This window comes from Callospermophilus lateralis, chromosome 13, assembly GCF_048772815.1.
Source record: "Callospermophilus lateralis isolate mCalLat2 chromosome 13, mCalLat2.hap1, whole genome shotgun sequence".
NCBI lineage: Eukaryota > Metazoa > Chordata > Mammalia > Rodentia > Sciuridae > Callospermophilus > Callospermophilus lateralis.
Genome location: NC_135317.1, coordinates 29,256,613 through 29,278,373, shown reverse-complemented (window position 1 = coordinate 29,278,373; position 21,761 = coordinate 29,256,613). Strand labels below are relative to the sequence as shown.

The 21,761-nt window shown below is 43.4% G+C and overlaps 1 protein-coding gene across 2 annotated transcripts in view; it reads right to left on the bottom strand.

Annotated features, from left to right (window-relative positions):
- The window catches only part of Camk1d (calcium/calmodulin dependent protein kinase ID), a 380,162-nt gene extending 376,894 nt beyond the window's left edge, over nucleotides 1-3,268 (bottom strand). For both annotated transcript variants that reach the window (XM_076831572.1, XM_076831573.1), the window contains exon 1: nucleotides 3,177-3,268. In XM_076831572.1, coding sequence (XP_076687687.1) covers nucleotides 3,177-3,268 — 92 coding nt within the window. The remainder of the gene's footprint in view (nucleotides 1-3,176) is intronic.
- Between the last annotated feature and the right edge of the window lie 18,493 nt (nucleotides 3,269-21,761).

Here is a 21,761-nt window from a genome sequence, read left to right as displayed (position 1 = left end):
CATGAGTTGAAAGGTTTTTTCCAAAGGCCTGACTCAGAGATGCATCAGCCGGCTCAGGCCCAGGCCACAAAGCCTGTTCCTTTCCCCTGTGCTGCTCTTTGCTTCCTCAAGGTCTTTTCCACCCTCCTGGGCCAATCCTCACTTCCATTTCGGCCCCACTCTCCAGCAGCATCCATCTAACCACACTGACCAAATGGCTTGACCCTTAGCTTCCAACAGTAAATGTTCTGCTCTGCAAGGAAAGATACGTGGATGCAACAGCCAAATATCAGATTACACAGGCTGGCAAGGTGAGCGCTCCTCGGGTTTTACAGTGCTTTATTTCAAAAGCGGTTTAACACTGTAAGCTGACAGCCTTGCTTCTTGGGGCTTTCCTGCCTTAGGATCTTACAGACATATGGTGAAGGTGTGACAAACAATGTGATTGGAACTGCAGAGGTCTTTGGGAAATGGACTCCAATTACAATTGTTGATGCCTTTGACTCATGCCAGACTTCATTACAAACAGGATAAAAGACCAAACTCAAAACTCACTCAATGGGCTGAGGTTGTAGCTCAGTGGTAGAGTGCTTACCTAGCACAGGTGAGGCACTGGGTTCAATCCTCAGCTCCACATATAAATAAATAAAATAAAAATACTGTGTCCACTAGGAAAAAAAAAAAAAAAACTCCAAAGGCATAGGAAGTTACCTTCATATTAAGACTCAGGCCTAGGTCCCTAGTTTTGATCCAGGGTGAAATGGACATACTGAACTTGGGATCACTTCCAACAAATCCAAGGAGACAAAATGATGTTGATAATCTAAAAGCTTTGAAATTCTTACATATTTATATAACAGGTTATCCCTTATGTTTTACTTGCATTAATATTATAGTTAGCTTTTCAAATACTAGAGTTAAGTCATTTTTTTTTCTATGCTGGGGATCAACCCAGGACTTCATGCATGGGCTCTACCACTCACCCACATCCCCAGCCCAAGTCTAATTATTATTAAACATCTGCTAAGTGGCTCAATCCCATATGGATAATCAGGAGTTGCTCTGCCTAGCCTTGAATATCAGTCCCACCATTTAATAGCTAGCTCATATTTGCCAGGTCACTTAATCTCTCTGATGTCTCAGTTTTCTCAAACACAAATTGGGGATAATAGTAAATACCTACATTATAAGGTCACCGTGAGATTTAAATGAGTTAATACACACAAGGCATTTAGAATAAATGGTATCCTGTAGCCCATGGTTACCATTACTATTATGTCATTGAGTAAAAACATCTTGAACATTTTATTTCATTCTTCTAGGACCCCTGCCAGCACTACAGTGGGAAGTTTCTTTGCCAAGAATTATTTCCAAGGCAGAAGGTGACACTTTGGGGGCCTAGAAGAAATCCATACCCAAAACTTACCAGAATGGGACCAGAGTCCAGGAAGCTGTTTGGCCAGAGCTAAGTCCAGCACCAGAAGGTAACACCCGCAGTCATCCTCAAACAGCAGGCTACAGCAGGAGCCACTCAAGGGAGCCACAGCTCACTGAGCTTCAGCAGCCTGGCCACTGATCTGCCTGCCAGGAGACTGCAGGCAAAGGGGCCCAGGTGGGTAAAAGCCATTAAAGAGGCACATTCACACATGATAGGACTCCACTCTCTCCAGTCCCCTCATCTTGATGTCACATAGTGAGTCTCTGGATGGCAAGCAAAATGCACAATTCTAATTTCACAGTGACTAGAGTTTCCCAGAGTCACAACCCCAAATGTGAATAAACCTTAATTAACCCTTACCTTGGAAACCCCTCTTTATTTAAAACCTAAGCACTTTCGGATTTTACTTAGACAAAGACGGCAAGTCAGTGCCCACAGGTGCCCTCCCAAAATACAGCAGCCACAGCACCTAGACTCTATTCCAGTCCTTGGCACACTGGCTTCCCCAGGAATCTGAAACCTGGTTGGGAATGCCGCCTTCACAACTTCTCTCTGGGGGATCCACTGCAGATGTGGGGGTGGGGTGAGGAATATGACTAACAACTGCAGTGGACCCTGAGCTCATGGCGGAAGATAATATGGGTATGAAAATAGGGTCTGGAAAGGCAAGAAAAACACAGAAACAGTAAGGGGGGAGGAGTTGAGGGGAGGGGGGGAAGGAAGAACAGAAAAGAAGAGTACCACCCGGACACTGATTTATCCATGAAACACCTCTTTCCTGATTAAATCAACACTTCCCTGACCCCCTACACAATGTTCACTTCTTACAGCACGTGTGTGAATATATATGCACTGACAGACACGGATGACAGCAGAAACGGAGCACATGGGGGTTGGGGGGACAACTTGAACTTCAGGCTCATTCAGCAGTGCCTGATTCTCTTTCACTATCAGCCCCTCTACGTAGAATCTGAAGCGCTCCAAAACAAAACAAAAACCAACTCATGGGCAGGAAAGGAACCGTGGCTGAACGGAGCAGCAGCACATGCTTGGAGCACTGATAACCATCGACTTCTGATTATTTCTGCTTTCTTGAGATGCAGCCACCAGCATCGAACTAAATGTAGTGCAGGAGAGAATCGCCCGGTACAGAGACACTCGCAGACCCTCCCATGGGGACACGCACCCCAGCGCAAGCGGCTGAGCCCGTGTGAAATGTACAATCACTCAGGTGAGGCTCTGCCCACATGTGACCCTGAACACTGCGAAATTCTTCCATAATCGCGAGGCCATCCAAAGTCTTGCCTACACCTAGTTCGTGCAGATTTAATTTCATGTGAATACATAATGTAAGGACAGAAATGGGAATTTTCTCGTGGCCACGACTCTCTCCATACACATGGTGAGTAAATGCACACAGCCAGTAAACAGCGATATCCACCATGCTCAGCCCACAGTCACGCGTGGGGAGAAAGCGGTGGCGAGGGCGGCGGTGGCAGAGGAAGTGGAAAGTCGCCCGCTCGCGTGGGCTGTTCTCCGAGAGCCCAGAGCTCCCCCTCCCCCGCACAGGAGCTGTGCCACCTTTGGGGCGCAGACCCACGACGAGGAGGTCGCGCTGGGGGCTCCGCAGAGAACCGGACAATGAGGATGCCCTGACAAGCCAGGATCCTCCGCGGTGGCGGTGGTGATGGCAGCCGGAGCTGCCCGTGCAGCCGACACCGCGGCCACCTCCACCCTCTTCTCCCCAGCGTCCACTTACGTCCCGAGGGTCTCCTTGAATTCGAAGATCTTCTTAATGTCTTCGGCTTGCTTTTTCCAGGATGAGCTGCTCTCGCCGTTCTCCCGGGCCATGGCAGACGAGCGCGGCGCGGCGCGGTGGGGCGGCCGGGGGCGCGCTGGGGAGGGGGCGCCGGGGGCGCGGCGCGGGCGCAGGGGCGCGCGGGGATGCCGGGCGCTGGGCGGGAGGCTCCGGGCCGCCGCAGAGCTTCCTCTTCTGCAGTTTCCTCTTTCGCTCTCGCCGCCGTCGCTGTCGCGGTCCCTCCCTGGCTCTTATTTCTGCTCCTTTCGGTCAGAGACTTCCTGCCGCCGCTGCTCGCCTGCTCCTTTGCCGCCGCCTGCCAGCCTCACTTTCTGCTACTTTCTTGCCTCCCTCCTGCTCCCTCCCCGCCTCCCGCCCCGCTTCCCCCCCACCACTCCGCCTCCTCCCGCGGGCTCCCCGCCCTCCCCGCGCGCCCCGGCCGCCTCCCCGCCTCCCGCGCTACCGCCTTCGGGGATGTCCCGCTCCCCTCCCGGGGAGCGCCGTGCACTGGGCGCGGGGGCGCCGCACTAGGCAGCCAGGCCCCACTCCCCCGCGGTCAAGCGCCCTGGAGCTGAGCGAGGGCAGGTGTGGGGACCCTGGCAGGTGCAGGGCGCTGGGGCGCTCGCGGGAGAGCCCTACTCCTGGAGGAGCTTTATTGTGGAGTCAAGACTGGGGGCACCCGGGCTTTCCCTCCTCCAGCGGGAGGGGGCGCCTTTGCGTGGCGCTCGGAAGCGCCGGGAGAGATGGGGGTGCGCAGCGGCCGGATACCGGGCGCCCAGGGCGGGGCGCCTTTTCCACGCGCCCGGGACCAGCGGCCAGAGCCGGCCAGGCCCGCTGACAGGCGGGTGGGCGGGGGCCGGTTGTTATGGCGACGGGCGGCGGCGGTGGGGATGGAGGCGTTGATGGGCGTGGACTCCGGCCCCGCGGCGCCGGCCAGCGCGGGCTCTCCCGGAGCTTGTCACTCCCCTCCCGACTTGCCGGCTAGAGCTAATTCGCATTGCACCAAATTCAGCCTCACGTCAATTTCGGTACCGCGGAGGAGAAAGCCTGGGAGTCTCGGGAACGGGCACGCGCGGGACGCGCCTGCCACTGCCTCGCAATCCCTTTGGAAGCAAAACTCCTGGGTTTATTTGGCGGCGGTGCCGCGGGTGGATGCGGGACAGCGCGGGCTGCCCTGGCTCGGGCCTGGAGCAGCGAGCCTAGCTCACGGTTGTACTCTACTGGTTTCTCCCACTCGCCTCACGACACTCTGCGGACTCAGCACGAAGTGAATGTCTGCCCCACATCCTCCATGAAGGAGGTCTGCCCCGACTTATCACCCCCACCGCGACCCCCGCAGCGAGCTTACTGGGGAGACCAGGTGGCGGGCAAGTACCTCGAAATATCCTTTCCTTCTAGTTGGAGAAGGTAAACCCAAAAAATTGCCTCCTGCCTCCCATCTCCCAGGTGAACTTTGGCCTGCCCACCCACTCCCGCTGTCTACCTGTCAGAGGGCAACCCACGTGCTGGTTCCCTAGATCCCTAGCCCCCAATCAGCAGGGACTACCTTTTGATGGGAAATTTTTAGTTTTAGTATCAAGACTTCCCATCCCTTAGGGCCCCTGTGCTGAGTTAGGTAAACAGCCATCTCTTGATTGGGGACACCTGTCCCATTTTCCCAGGACTGTTCCAATTTCCGATTTCACTGTAGAAGTGAAAAGAAAATCTGCTTTTGGAAAATGAAACTTAATGCAGCAACTTCTGCGTGATTCTGACTGTGGACTGACTTCAAATCCTTTATTGATCCCAAGGAGGTCAGAAGCCAGCCCGACCTCCCTTCCCTGACACTTTCGGTTTTAACCTAAGGCTCTCCAAACTGAGGAAAGCGAAGAGGGATTACGGCCCACAGGACTTTAGGACTGGATATGTACTGAGAAATGCATAGTTAAGTGAGGTGTGAACACCACAGAGTGTAGTTACACAAACCTAGATGCTGTAGCCTATTACACACCAAGGCTATATGGTATGTATATGCCTAGGAGCAGGATGAACAAAACAAGATTAAATCAAGCAAGGGAGAAAATGATGCAGCTGGAGACATGGTAAATATGAGATATCCAAGGCTGCTGCCAGCATAATACAGCAACCTATTTTACAGTAAACTTGTTTTATAAGTAGGAGTACATTCTCAAGTAATGATTAACCGTTCAGTATAGTAATACATAAACAGTAACATTTTTTATTTTCAAGTATTATGTACTCTACATAATTGTATTGCGATACTTTTGAAAGACTGGCCGCACAGTAGGTTTGTTTACACTACCATCCCCACAAACACATAATGGGTTGTGCTATGATGTTATGATGGCAATGAGGTCACTAGACAACAGAAATTTCTCAGCTCCATTATAATCTTATGGGACCACCCTCAGAATGTAGTTATGCATGCATGACAGTACTTGCCAGTACAACCACAGAATAAAACTCCAAACTCAATTTCCAGGAGGGATAATGAGAACTACTAAGAAACTTCTCACAGATGGGGAACGTCACCAAAGTCCAGGCAAACAGCATCTCCCTTCAATATTACACATTAATAACTTTTATTTAGGACTGGATATGTACTGAGAAATGCATAGTTAAGTGAGGTATGAACACAACAGAGTATAGTTACACAAACCTAGATGCTGTAGCCTACTACACACCTAGGCTATATAATGTCAATAGTGGGATTCAGAGCCTAAGTCAAATAAGGTCCCAATAGACACTTTTCCATGTCTCTCAGTCACCATCTTGTCTTTTATTTCTCCTTCCCATCCTCTCACTCTGTTTCCTTCCCCTCCTTTCTCTCCTATTTTGCCCTTGCCCCTTGCCTAAGGAACAACCTCCAGAGCTCACAAAAATATTTCTCTACAGAGACAGCAAAGGTAAAGAGAAAGGAGAATGAAGTTTGACATTTCACATGGCTTTGCAGCATGACTTTTCCTACAAGATTGTAAGCTCCATGAGAGCAAAGAACATGTTACTCTTGGCACAGAACCCAGGACCTCACACAAGCTAGGCAAGAGCTCTATAGCTGAGCCCCAGCCCCAGCCCCACCTCTACCCCAGGCTTGCCTTCTTTTCCCAGTCTCCTCAGTGATGTTCACCAGTATTGGTTCACCTAGTTGGTCTCATGGGGACCAACTTCCTGAGAAAGAACACAAACTTTTAATAGAGAGTTGGGGAAGTTAGACCCAGAAGAATGGATCCCCAGGGTCCAAAAAAGAAAGTGGAAATGTCAAAGACAAGTCCAGTCTGACTTGATTATATTCATTTCCCCCTTATCAGAAACCAAGTAAATAGAAGCTCTTAATCCTGGAAATTGCAATAAAAAAAAAAAAAAACCCTGGGGCTGGGGTTGTGGCTCAGTGCTAGAGTGCTCACCTGGCATGTGCAAGGCCCTGGGTTCGATCCTCAGGACCACATATAAATAAAGGTATTGTGTGCAACTACAACTAAAAAATAAATAAATATTTTTTAAATATTAAAAAAAAAATCAAAACCCTGCATTCCCCTAGGAAAGGTTAAGCCTTAACCTTGTGCACTTCCCATTTTTGTTTTAGGGCCATTGTTTCAACTGCCCTCCAGGGTAACTGGTGGTTCTCTCCAGCTTGCCATGTTTCTGGGAAGGAACAAATGATAACTGGGTCTCTTTCTGTGCTCCACCTTCAACTCTGTTGCCAATAAATTATTACTTGACAGTTAAAGGTTGTCTCTTCCCCAACAATTTCAACTCCAGAAATCTCTGCCAGGTATTTTGGATTATTAAGATTTAGGTACTACTAGGGTTTGGGGAAAAGTCCATGTGGTAAAGGATCTGTCGTCCCTAGAGTGGCACTTTGGGGAGATGGTAGAAACTTTTAAGAGGCGGGGCCTAGTGAGAAGTCTCCAGGCCATTGGGGACATGCTCTTGAAGGGAGCTGTGGGACCCTCTTTTTCACTACCACCATGAGGTGAATGGTTTGGCTCCCCCACATGATTCTGAAATGAAGTGCCACCTCCCCACAGGGCCAGAGCACTGGGGTCACTTGAGCAAAGACTGAAACCTCAAATAAACCTTTTCTAAGTCGATTATCTCAGGTACCTGTGGTTTGGTTTTGTTTTATTGGTTTTTTTTGGTTGTTTTGGTTTGATTTTGCATTTTTGGTGCTGAGAATTGAACCCAGTGTCTCTCACATCTCATGTGCTAAGCACGTGCCCTACCTCTGAGCTACACCCCCCAGCCCTTCAGGGATTTGCTTTAGTGACAGAAAGCTGACTAACACAGGTTCAAAGTCTTTATATTTCCTTAAAGCCCTTAAACTCTTTTTTAAAGAGCTGAAAGAAGAGGCACTTTTAATAACCCATCATTAAAGAGTTACTAATTTTGTGCCCATCAAACTCTTCTCTAATCAACCCTTCTACCAATACATCATGTTTACATGGCCCAGGTTCAGTACTGGGCAAATGGTATGCTAGAAATAAATACTATGTAAAGAAAATGCACAGATTAAATTTGAAATCTCTAAATTACCACTCACAGTGCATCATCCATAAAGTGATAATCCAAGAAGGCAAGGCTGAGTGGTGGAAAGAACTAGAAGTCCAGAAATGAGCTGGAGGCCCAGTTCTGCCATTATTTTTGTGTATAAGGAATCCTGTGTATCTGAGTGTATATAATTCAGTTTGTAAAAGGTGGGATAATAGGTAGACTAGATGATCTTTAGGACTCCCAAATCAGTGGGTTGTTGTTTTTGTTTTGTTTTGTTTTTCATATGATACAAAGCTGATCCAGAACATTATTCCTTTGTCTCTGAAAATGTAAGAATTCATTTACCCAAAATGAAACTAATTGAAATTGCTTATTGTGCTGGGCATGTAGCTGAGTTTTGGAGCACTAACATGTGTGAAGCCCTGGGTTCCATTCCCACCACAACACAAACATACAAAAAAAGTAAAATTTATATTTTGTAAAATAATGTATATTTTAAAAAAATAATTAAACATGTATATTTTCATATATATGTATATATAAAAATTAGGCATGACTTACACCTAACATGAATAAGTTGTTTAAATTTCAACAAGGAATATTGCAATAAAAAACACTTCCTTATTTGCAAGGAAAAACACTTCCTCATGAAATGTTGAGTGTCTCTCTCCATTACGTGGACTATTTGAAAACACTTTGGATGAAGGCGTCTTCTTCTCATAAATGCTGAAACTATTGGCATTGTAAATTATCTACTTAGTCCTTGGAAATAGGAGAGAGTTACTGGAGTATGTTTCCTGTATGCAGATGATTGACAGGAGTTGTTGACAGTGTGCACTAGACCTGCACCATGGAAGGGCATAACTAAATGACAGATGAGACGAAACTGCTAACCTTGCAAAGAGCATTCTGTCAGGCAACGTGGAGAAGATCCTCAGTATTGTAGCTTCAAATCTTTAGCAGAAGATGTAAAGAATAACATAATCTTTTGTCACAAATATAGGTCATAAAGAAATTAAGTATGATCCAAGGAGAATTCCACCTGGCCTGAAGATGTCTAGGTCCAGGACCTCTTTGAAAAGAGCTATTCATAAAAAAAAAAAAAAAAAAAAAAAAAAAAAAAAAAAAAACTATCTAGTTTAAAGATGATGAAAAATCAAGGTGGGACCTGCACAAAACCCTCACAAAATTTCTCAAAATTCCTTCAATTAGAAAGGGGGGCTATAGTTCAGTGGTAGAGGGCTTGCCTAATATTCACAAAGCCCTGGGTCTGATCCTCAGCACTGTGAAAGAATGAAAAAAGAAATAAATGAATGATTGATATCAATATATGTCCAAAAATGATGTTTTCTCAGGAAAAAAAAGTCATGTATATTGGAAATGTATGTATTCCAATATATAACATAGATTTTTCTATTGCCATGGCTGATAATAGAAGACAGTGACTATAAAGTCCTAAGGAAAACATTTGTGATATAAGAATTTCATAACACTATCTAACACTTGTTGAGTTCTTATTATGCATCAAGCCCTGTTTTAAGTGTTTTCATTTGTTAATCCTCATATCAGCTATGTGAGGTAGGTAGTATCATTCTCATTCTCAGTGAAGGAGATTAACACGTGGAAAGGTTAAGTAACATACCCAGGTCACACAGAGTGAGGCCACAAAATTCAAGCATCCTGCTGAGAGTCATGCTCCCAACTATTATACCAGAGTGCCTCTGTCAGAGTGTCTTCAAATAAAAGGCACCAAGAAAACACTGAGAGCTTATTACCAGACAAAAGGGAAATGGATGTTGAACAAGCAACACAATGGAAATCCACCGTAATGTAAGATTCATATTTTTAAAAATTAAAAAAGAGGAAAAGCAATACATTTGTTCGAAACCAAAATAAAAGAATTGAATGACAGCTGAATCTCCAAAGGTCTATGTTTTTATTATCCAAAACATTTTTAAAGTTTCATTTGTTTCTCAAGCCTCAAAGGACTTTTAAGTGAACACATCCCCTTGGGTATTTGCATGGAGGACATTAGCCTGGATCTGTCTGTCTTAGACCTGAAAAATGTCCAGACCTTTCCTGACTTTCTCCCCAATGTGCATTTAGCTTCTTCTGCTACTGACATTGAAACACAATCTTGTCAGTTCATATTAGAATTAAGAGTCTATTCTTAACAACTCAATGAGATGCATCTGGCAATATGCACAGATGCATTTTAAAATTAAGGACACTTTAACAATAAATATGTTGCCTCTTATATAGGGAATGAAACCTAAACAAAAATGGTGTCTCCCCTGATTTGCTAACATAAACTGAATTTTAGTTCATCAACAACATTGAAACATAATCTTCCCAGGTTATGTTGGAATTTAATAGTATATTCCAAACAGTCAAGGCAGGTACAATTGATGACATGCATACATACATTTATAAAAACTAAGACACTTAGTCGACAAATATATTCCCTTTATGCACAAAGCCTCCAAAGAATTCCCCTGAAGCTATTCTCCAAAATTTCCTCACTCTGCTTCTCCATTTTTTTTTTAAATCTTTTCCAATTAAAAAAACAAGGAAAGTTGAAATCATCAGAAGCCTGAACAGGGTGCAGTGATGCAAGCCTGTAATCCCAGCAACTCAGGAGGCTGAGGCAGGAGGATTGCAAGTTCAACTCAGGAGACTATGGCAGGAGGATCACAAGTTTGAGGCCAGCCTCAGTAATTTAGCAAGGCCAAAAGTAGTTTAGCGAGACTCTGTCTCAAAATTTCAAAAAATTAATAACTAAAAAGGGCTGGGCAAATCTTTACCACAAGCACATCAGATAGAGCACTAATCTCTAGGATATATAAAGCACTCAAACCAAAAAAACAAATTACCCAATCAATAAATTGACCAAGGAACTGAACAGACACTTCTCAGAAGAGGATTACAATCAATCAACAAACATATGAAAAATGTTCAACATCTCTAGCAATTAGAGAAATGCAAATCAAAACTACTCTAAGATTTCATCTCATGCCAGTCACAATGGCAGTTATCAAGAATACAAACAACAATAAGTGTTGACAAGGATGTGGGGGAAAAGGCACACTCATATATTGCTGGTGGTACTGCAAATTGGTGCAACCAATCTGGAAAGCAGTATGGAGATTCCTTAGAAAACTGGGAATGGAGCCACCATTTGACCCAGGTATCCCACGCCTCGGTTTATACCCAAAGGACTTAAAAACAGCATACTATACGTTCACAGCTACATCAAAGTGTATAGCAGCTCAATTCACAATAGCTAAATTGTGGAACCTACCCGGATGTCCTTCAGTAGATGAATGGATAGGGAAGCTTTGGTACATATACACAATGGAACATTACTCAGCATTAAAAGAGAATAAAATCATGGCATTTGCAGGTAAATGGATGGAATTGGAGACCATAGCTAAGTGAAATGAATCAATCACAAAAAAAAAAAAAACAAAGACTGAATGTTTTCTTTGATATGAGGATGCTGACTCATAATGGCTATGGGGGAGGAGCATGAGAGGAATGGAGAAAATTTAGATAGGGCAAACAGGAGGGAGAGAACAGAGGGGGACAGGGGTAGGAATGACTGTGGAATGAGTTAGACATCATTACCCTGAATACACATATGAAGACATGAATGGTGTGGAAATACTTTGTGTACAATCGGTGACTTGAAAAATTGTGCTCTATGTGTGTAATCGGAAATGAATTGCATTCTGCCATCATGTATAACAAATTGGAATAAATAAATAATTTAATAAAAAATAAAATAAAAAGGGCTGGGAATGCAGCTTGGTGGTAAAACACCCCTGGGTTTAATCCCCAGTGCCAGAAAGAAAAGAAAAATAAAAAGAAGTTTGACTGGAAGATGCTTCTTTATTTATTTTTAACTATTCAGACTATAGACAAGAATGTTGAAGTAAGGAAAGAAGCCAATCTTAACAAATATCTTTCAGCATTTGGTAAATTACCAGTTCTGATATATCTGGAGGCTTAGGGACTATAAATTCTAACACTGACACGCTGACCTTAACTATTCCTCTGTCCTTTCTGAGGGCCTTCCTGGCTCTGTAAGACAGTTGTTGAGTTTGTACTTTGAAATAGACCCTGTGCATAGAAAAATCAATGAAGCAGTAGTTTCTGCCCTCAAGATGTCCAAAGTCTAATAGAGGAAATCAAGCTTGTAAATAGACAGCAAGAATAAAGTGGGACTTAGGCTATAATGGAGGCTTGTTTGTACAGAGCATGGTGCACAAGCACTGGTTAGGGAGAACCAGCTTCCTGGAGGTGTCAGAATAGGCTTCTCAGAAAAGATGTCTTATAAAGTGGGTCTGGTAGGATTGGTAAAATTTGCCAAGCAAAGAAGAGAGGATATGGATTTCAAACAGATGGGAAAGCATGTGAAAAGATGCAAAAAATAAAGAATGGTGTTACCATCAGAAGAGTGTAGCTTTGGTTCCAATCCCCAAAATCTTAGTGGCTTATAATAACAAAGATTTGGTTTCTCACATCCCTCATAAATTGGCTGGTGACCTGCTGGCAGACAAGACACCAGTTTTAAATTTTGCTAATTGCTGCGACAGAGGGAACTCAATCCGGATTTGCACCAGCAATTAATTGCTCTGTCCAATGTACCACTTTTGCTAGCAAATTATTGGCTAAACTTGTGACACAGCCCCACCCAAACAAAGAAGCCAGAGAGTGCAACCCCATCACAAACCCACAAGATGGAGAGAGAGAAATGTGCTGTCAACTTATAGTATCCTGAGGGGGCTGGTTCCAAGAGACTTCCTCTCCCTCCCAAAACCAGTATCTGAGATGCTCAGGTCACTTGTACAAAATGGTTTAGTATTTGCATATAATCTATGCACATCCTCCCATATACATTAATCATCTCTTGATTACTGATCACACCTAATAACTCTATAAATAGTTGATACATTGTATTGGTTTAGGAATAAGGACAAGAAAAAGAGGTCTATAAATGTTTGACACAGATACGATGTTTTTCCAAATGTATCTGATCCATGGTTGATTGAATTTCTAGATGCTGAACCAATGGATGCAAAAGGAGATTGTGCTTGGCAAATGATGCTAATATGACCATAAAGGTGCCACATAAATCTCTGTGTTCAGTAAGCATGTGTGTTAGAGAGTAGGAGACTGTAGGCTGGGGAAAACCTGAAGGATCTGTTTGTGAAAGGTCTCACTTGAACCAAAAAAAAAATAAAATGTGGAGTGCTTCAATCAGTGATGATCAGGGTTGAAAACAGAGACATCACCACCACCCCCCTCCATTCAGCAATGATTCTGTCACCTATAGGGAATGTATGGGCCTTTGGTGGCTTTTTTAATCCTGGTGGGGTACAGCCATAAGCTCCATAGAACACTGAACAGCTCTAAAGGAATTCAGACTAGCAGCTTCTGAGAAAATTGCAGTGTTGCTTCCTCCATTCCTACTTTGAAGGTTAGTAATGGATTTTAATTTCTAGTCATTAAGGAGTGTGGACATCTGGGGTGAAGTATTAAGGATGGGCTGAGGATGGTATAATTAGCCAGGATTCTAAAAGGCAATCTACTATTGGAGCATCCCTATGAGGCATTAAAGTCTCAGAGACAGTGAGGGTCAATTCAGGAATCTTAACTCCAGGTCGATAGAACTGTGCCCTGGAATTGTGTTATTGGTGTGTAGGTTGGTACACTGTGCATAGGTGACTTTGCAGACAGCCCAATACAGGAAATCAGGAAATGAGCCACCAACTAATTTGTTTGTCAGTCAGTGGGTCTGGTGAGAGCTGTTTGCCTGTGCAGGCTTTTGCCTTAGGGCTGCCGGGGAACAACCTGAGTAAGTACAATGGGGGGGAGGGTTGTTATAACAAGACTTGGGTGAACAGTATCTTGCTGTGTCCCAGTACTGATGTACTAAATACAGGGTACAATCCAGAGCAACATATAGCAGTTTTTCTTATTTAAACCACAGAGCAAGGTGTCACACAGAATAAAAGAACCGAGGTCTAATCTAACACCTACCACACTCCCTGACTTCAGGTATTTTCCTTTCTTCAATTGGGGATAACATATGGAAATGGAAGAGAGACAACTGCAAATCACTTTGGACTTCTTATAAGAAAGGCAGCAGATAAACATAAGGTATTAATAGTATGGATCTTTTTCTTTTAAATAGCTGTCACATCTGGCTCTTTGTTTTCTGCCTGGATTATAAAATGAATGGCTTCAAAACACACACACACACACAAATCCGACTAAATCACATCCACCCACAGACTTCTACTAGATGGGTGCATTTTATATCAAGTGTAAATAATCTTGGAATGTCACAGATTCCTTTTTTCCACAGAGGTTTTCAAACAGAATAAAACCTAGCAGTTAGAGATTCTGCCAATACATTATTCCCTAAGAGTGTAGGCATTACTTTTTTTTTCCAGGATTGGGAATTGAACCTAGGGTATCCTGCGTGTTAAGCAAGTGCTCTACTATTGAGCTACATCCCAGCTTTTTAAATGAATTTTTTTTTAAGAAAGAGAGAGAGAATTTTTTTTAATATTTAATTTTTTTAGTTTTTGGCGTTTTAGTTTTTAATTTTGGTTTTTAAATTATTTTTGTTTGTATGTGGTGCTGAGGATCGAACCTGGGCCGCAGCATGCCAGGCAAGCGCGCTACCACTTGAGCCACATCCCCAGCCCTTAAATGGATTTTTTGAGAGGGGTTTTGTGTGTGTGTGTAGGGGGGTGTTGTTAGTTGGGGGTTTGTTATTGGTTTTTTTCTTTTTTTTTAAGATAGTATCTTACTAAGTTGTCTGGACTGGTCTCAAACTATTCAGCCTGATCCTCCTGCTTCAGCCTCCCAAATAGCTAGATTACAGATATGAATAACCACACCTAACATTGTTAACTTTTTGAAACCAAAAACTTTCAAATCTATCACCAGCAGCAGTTTTTCTTATTTAAATCAGAGACCAATACGAGAAGACCAGCATTTTTATAAAGGAAAATGATGTGTAGCTTCATAATCAATTAATTAACATTACACTTTTTTTTTCAGTGTTGAAGACTGAACCCAGGACCTCATGCATAATAACTTTTAAATTTAGAAAAATACAAAAAAAAAAAAGATATTCTGCTCCAAGTTGACAATGTTCCATGATGGAGCTGCTGTGGTTCTTTAACTCCAAGTGTTTCTGAAAGCAGGAAAGGTGAGGGGGAGATGCCCACTCAAAATGTTACAGGGACACAATTCAGTTGTGTGTGTTCCTGGACTAACCACTCTCTTCAGGGCTCACAAATCGAGGCATCTGAGGGATAAACACCTCAGATGCACACAAATCAGTCTGCAAGATTATTGGATGAGGACTATACCCCTCACTGTGTAAATATTCGACCTAATGCACTTGGGGCCTTGAACTGACAGATGTTTATATTACCAGCCTTGACAAAAAGCCTTACTCCTAATCAAATTTACACAGGAACTAAGCAAGGTACAGGGAGGAACTTGGGCCCTGAATATTCTGCACTGCCTTAACCTTCCTCGTTCCCTGCTCCCTGGAGAGCCCCAGGCTTCCAAATCTCAGACATCTCCCCAGTCTCCTGAAGGTTAACGATGCTATTTCCCGCTGAACCAGCCAGAAACAACACTGGAAGTGGGTTTATTTTTACCCCAGGCTTTGCCATCTATCATTACTGAAAAACTAAGAGACAGGTTTTGGCTGCATATCTTGTGGAATATTCAAGATCTCCATGCAGAATTTGGCCTCAGTCTGCTGCCTTTATCTCATCTGGAGCGGTCTCCTTCTTCTCCCTGCCAATGTTCCTCATTAGCAAGGATATTTGTATTCAAAACAAGAGACAGTTTCTTTGGTCAGGCACCTGAGGGATCCTGTGGTGACATCATATGGCAGCATTCTCTGACTGATGTCATTGCTTCTTTCATGGAATCAAATCATGAATACCTTGGATGACATGGTATGTTTAACCAAAGGGAGGGAGAATAGGTAACAAATTTAAAAATTTCTTGCAGAGTTCTTCAGTATGCAGACTGAACAATAAAAAAAACACTTGTTCTATTAAAGGTTATTCTCTCTGGCTTTTAAAGATATTTCACTTTTTGAGGGCATCTTTTTCCCTGGTTTGTAACATGGAAATTGTATTGCCTGCTAATTGGATGCCTTTTAGAACCCTGAGATCCTGTAATGGAATTCCTTGGGGACTCTCCATTACCTCCTACATTACATTCAAACAGTTCTTTCTTGGTTTGCAAAAGTCCTGTATTCATGGAAACTTGAAGGTATCTACCTTCTCATCTTTTCTAGTCAAGCAAACTTGATTAGAGCCTTTCAAAGCAACCAGAAGAGCTTCTGGTTGGTGACTGTGTGTCCATACTGTGCAGGGGTCTAAACCCCGAGCCCTTTGAACTCTTATTTTTATATTTAATTTCCATCTATTTCTCTTTTCTGTTGATTTTCTTTTTTAATAATTTATTTTAATTAGATATATATGTCAGAATGCATTTTGATTCATTGTATACGATTGCAGCATTTTTATTTCTCTGGTTGTACACAATGTAGCGTCACACCATATGTGTAGTCTTACATGTATTTAGGGAAATGATGTCCATCTCATTCCACCATCTTTCCTGCCCCCTGCACTCTTCCATCCTCCCTTACCTTTGCCCAAAGTTCCTCCATTTTTCCCAAGCATCCCCCTCCCCATTATGGATCAGCATCCACTCATCAGAGAGAACATTCAGCCTTTGGTTGTTTGGGTTTGGTTTACTTTACTTAGCATGATATTCTCCAACTCCATCCATTTACCTGCAGATGTCATGATTTTATTCTCTTTCAATGCTGAATAATATTCCATTGTGTATATATACCACAGTTTGTTTTTTTTTTTTGTTCATTTATCTGTTGAAGAGCCCCTAGATTGGTTCCATAGCTTAGCTATTGTGAATTGAGCTGCTCTAAAATTATAATATGGCTGTGTCACTCTAGTATGATGATTTAACTCCTTTGAGTATAGACAGAAAAGTGGGATAGCTAGGTCAGATGGCGGTTCCATTCCAAGTTTTCTAAGGAATCTCCATATTTACTGCTTTCCAGATTGGTTGCACCAATTTGCAGTCTAAGCACCAAATTACTACCTGCTCTTTTGAATCCAGCAAATACTCTTTCAGGATGGCTTTTGACAGATGTGGGAAACTGAGGCTTCAGACCCCCTACACACACTTAGGGCCATAGGGCTGATCAGAAAAGAATGGAGTTTGTGCTGGGGATGTAGCCTAGCAGTAGAGTTCTTGCCCGGCATGCACAAGACCCTGGGTTCAATTTCCAGTGTCAAAAGCAGAAAAACTCAAGGAAGCCTGCAATAGATCTTTCCTGAAAGTAAAACCATGTTGCTATCCTGCTTCCAAGGAAGTCCCTGAAAGGAGGACTGATGGCTCACTCTCTGTCACCCCCACTGGATCACAAGTGCCTGGGTGTGTCTGTGAGGGATTTCCAGATGACATTAGCATCTGAATCTGTGTACTCAGTAGATTGCACTCCCCAGTGTGGACAGGTATCTTACAATCCACTTAGGGTCTGGACCAAATAAAAAGGCAGAGGGAAGGAATTCGCCCCCTTTTTCTCTTCCTGCCTCGTTGCTTGAGCCTAGACCTTGATCTTCTGCCCTTGGCCTGGGATTTGTATTGGCTATTGGGCCTTCAGACTTGGACTGGAATTATACCACCCGTTCCTGGGTATCCAGCTCAAATACAGCAGATTATGGGATCTGTTGACCTTTAGAATTTGTATATTACAAATCTCATCCAAACATCCTAATAGCAAACATAGGATTCTCACATAAATATATTTATTTCATAAATAAATACCAGAGCCAAACTTAGTACCCAAATACCCTGGAAATTTTTTGAGTCCTCTGTATATTAATATTTGGTGATGACAATGGCAAGGGACAGGGAGGGCACATGCAGGGTTCTGCTCTGCCGCTAGCGTGGGATCTGGGGAGTATTCACCAATAGCAAGGCAGACGTTAAGCCTGTTGGGTTCAGCTGTCCGGAGAGAAGCCAGAAGTGGGGTTTCCCAATTCTCCCTGGTGCGCTGACCCCTCACACACTGATCTTGACAGCTCTGCTCCTGACATTCCCCTAAGGGATTTAAGTCACCAAACAATTAAAACCCAGACGCTGGGTGTGTGTTCTGATTCTGAATCAGGGCAGCTTTTGCAACATCCAAATTATAACCCAGAGATCCAGCGCTGCTCTGGGATCCCTGTGGTGGCTTCAGGATGTCACCTGTATTTTCAAGTGCAAAGCCCAGATTTCTTCTTCGTTGCCCTCCCAGCACATCTCCCATTAAGTAAACAATCGCAGTGATACGGTTCTCTCCCAATCTTCCTACAGCTCCCGGCAGAAGGTCAGTGGGGTTTTTCCTCTGGTGGTTGGCTGACTCAGAGCTCTCCTCTCTCTCCCCATGCTCGCCTTGAGGAGGCCGCGGTTCCAGGTTTTCTGGTTTCAAAATAAATTGGCAGAAATCTGAAGTGATGCCAATACCGCCCTCCTGCCCGCAGGCAGCTGGGTCCCAGTGGGAGGTCTCTTAGCAACCAGGCTCAAATCAAATATTTGGGCGTCTGGACACATTCTGATTGGAATGAGATCATGAACAAAAACTTCTCTCTTTCCCTCAACCCAGCTACCGAGGGTTATGAAAAGATGCTGAGCCCCCGAGCTGCCTCCCTGGGCCGGGGATGTCTGTGACTCACTAAGTTCAGTGAGAGGCAGTCCCCACCATGGGGCAGTGAGGTCCCAGATCTGCAGGCCACAATTCCATCTTCTATTTCTGGCTTGATGAGGATCCTAACACTCTAATTTTTTGGATGCTGTGCCTACATAAAGCCCAAAGTTTGAAGTTGACCCAGTCCGACCCTGTGCATACAGCACTTTCCAGAAATCAGAACATCCACAGGGTGTGAGCTGCAGTCCAATTCAGGGGAAACCCTGTGGGAAGGACGAGGGCTTCAGCACGATCCTCCTCCATCTGTGGACTGGTCCTTTCCTCCACCATCCCCACAAGTGACAAATGGCAAATGACTGGGAGAGGGAGACGGAAGAATGCCAGCCAAGGGCAGTTTTGCTCCTCAAAGATGAAATATTTGTTTAACTTTTTCAACAATTGGATTCTCTTTTCCAACCTCAAATCCTAGGTTCGTCTTATTTCTGTAGAACTCGGGAAAAATGAAATATATCACATTTAACTTTGCTTGCTAATTCGAATTAGTACTCTTAGGGACTGGGAAGATGTTATTTCAGCTTTTATGTCTATAATATGGACTTTTAAACTCCCGGGCTCTTGATCTCATCAGAGATGGGCTAGCCAGAGCTCCTCCCTTGGCCCAGTTGTCCAGCCCTCTCTCTGCATGCTCAGGCCACTCCATGTGGTCCCTGGGTTGTGACTTCCATGTGCACAGATGTTTCACCTCTCCACCTGAGTCCCCAAAAGGTTGATACCATGTCTTACACCCCCTTGTCACCTTTATAAGACACCTGATCCACAGCCCTAGGTCCTAAATAAACTCAATGAATTTAATTAACATCCAAACCATAGAGAAATGTCATCTTTTCCTTCAGTGGTAATGAACAAATCAGAAAGCATAGAGGTAGTGATTCAGGCACCATTGGTTTGCCTCTGCCCCTCTCTAGTTTTGTGGCCTTGGGAAAGTTATAGGAAGTCCTCTTAGCCTCAGTTACTTTATTGGAAAATGGAAATGACAGCAGTCTCTCCTGGGTTGAAGTGTTTTGAGAATATTAGACAAACATCTAACACAAAGAAAGTCAGTAAGTGGGAGTTCTCATTGTCAGGGCTCTTTGACTTGGAAACACAGAATCTTTTGATCATCTGAACCTTAAATGAAAGCACACTTGGGTTACTTAGTTGTTCTGATCATAAAATTATTTTAATTCTTTATCTTAAAAGCTGTGGAAGATCATAGAATGAGTTAGCACCTAGCTTCTATGTCTTAAGGTAAACTATATCTCTTCTAAATCACTCCTTGCTTTAAAAGATGGACACACACACACACACACACACACACACACACACTTATGGCAATGATTTGTTAAAATTATTATTTTGGTCAAAAACTGTTAATAACTAAGATTTGACAGTGACCCTGAATTCCATTTTGAACATCCTCCCCCCAGGTCTCCTTTGAAAGTAGTGATAAATTTTTGTTGATTTTGTTTATAAGATAGAAGATACCTGAATTCAAGGCCTGACAGACATACTTGAACACTGTGTCAAGGTTGGACAATGGACACATTTTACTTTTTCAATCTCATCAGCAGACAAAGAAGCCAGCATTATCTGTAATAGCTGCAAACTGGAAATGACCAAGTGTCCAAGAGGTCAGGACCATGTTCTTTTACAAAGCAATGGAATATCTGACTTTTTCTTAAGACGAAGATTCTACTCAAAATAACATTAAGTTGAAAAGCTAAAAACCATGATTGCATTGATACAACAACCAGGTTTACAAAGCAAATTAAGGGAAATAAGATTTTCTAAATAGTAGAGGTTTCTAGTAAGATGTAATCTTGACCTCCAAGAGTACAGTTTTCCTAAATGTCTTCATTTTAAATACATGTACTTTGATTAAGTACTTGCTTAGATTTATAAAGTAAACCTTTCTCACAGTGAAACTTCACATCATGTACAATAACAAGAATGGAATCCTAATTAGAATCAGTTATACTCCATGTATTTGTGTCAAAATACATCCTACTGTCATGTATGTCTTAAAAAGAACAAATAAAAAATATTTCAAAATCAAGTAAACCTTCCTTATATTCCATGATTACAGAGCATTTACTAGGTCCTAGGCATTATTTGGGGTGGGTGGCAATATGTTGTGATCCTGGACCTTACCTTCTACTGTGGGACATGGTCAATCAACAAAATGTCACTGTGCCATTTTCTAAAAGGCTTTCACTTTCAAATTTCACAGGCCCACTGCCTAATAAGTAAGGTTTAATGTACGCATCTGAGAGATGAGAGAACTAAGTAGGCCAACGTCAGCCAGGGGGAGGTGACGGCTGGGATTTTAACCTAGGTCACCCGGGACTTCTGCTTTGGCAACAGCAGGTTAAGTCATTACATCAACCTTCCTACCAGAGACAACTTAAAAAGCTGGATGAAATATTTGTTAAACTTTTTCAAAAGCAAAACAGCAAGAATAAGGTGGTAAGGAAACATTTGCCAAAACCACGGAGAAAGCAAACCAGAGAGGTTAGCTCAGCCCCACAGTTTTTAGCCTAAGGCACTTGTAAATCTGGGAAAAAAAATCAAGTTTGAAATTGACCTGTTCTTCTGAGAGCCTCACAAAGGTAGAGGAGCAAAAGCCCAGGGCTCACCAAAAGTTCAGGATTCAGATTAACCACTCCTCCATTTAAACAAGGTCCTCTGGGTGGGGAGAAAAGGATTTCTACAGCGTATAGGCTTGCAGACAAGTTCAGGTCTTGGGCAATCCAAAAATCTCAGACTTTGAACTTGGATTAAGGTGGTTCCAGCTGGTAGTGCCTTCCTCCCAGAGCCCTGCAGACACTGTGAAAATTCTCCCTGGAAACAGAGTTCCCCATTATTATTATATACACATTATTCATGTATATCCATGTAGATTCACATATATGCAATGCCTGACACCATCTAAGAGAATTGAGGCACCCAGGAAAACAGGACATTATGAGCAAAGAAGCAACAATAGCCAATAATGGGGCTATGGTTTGGATATGGGTTGAGTGTGTACCCCAAGTGTTCATGTGTTGAAATTTAATCCCCATTGTGAGGTATTCAGAAAGCAGAAACTTAATCCAACTAGAATACAATGTTCAAGTTGCACCCTTTAATCAGGTAATTAGGATTAGGATGAGGCCATTAGTGTAGAACCCCCATGATTGAATCCCAGCGGCTCTACAAGAACAGGGAGAGAGCCAGGCACTGTGGCACAAGCCTGTAATCCCAGCAGCTCAGGA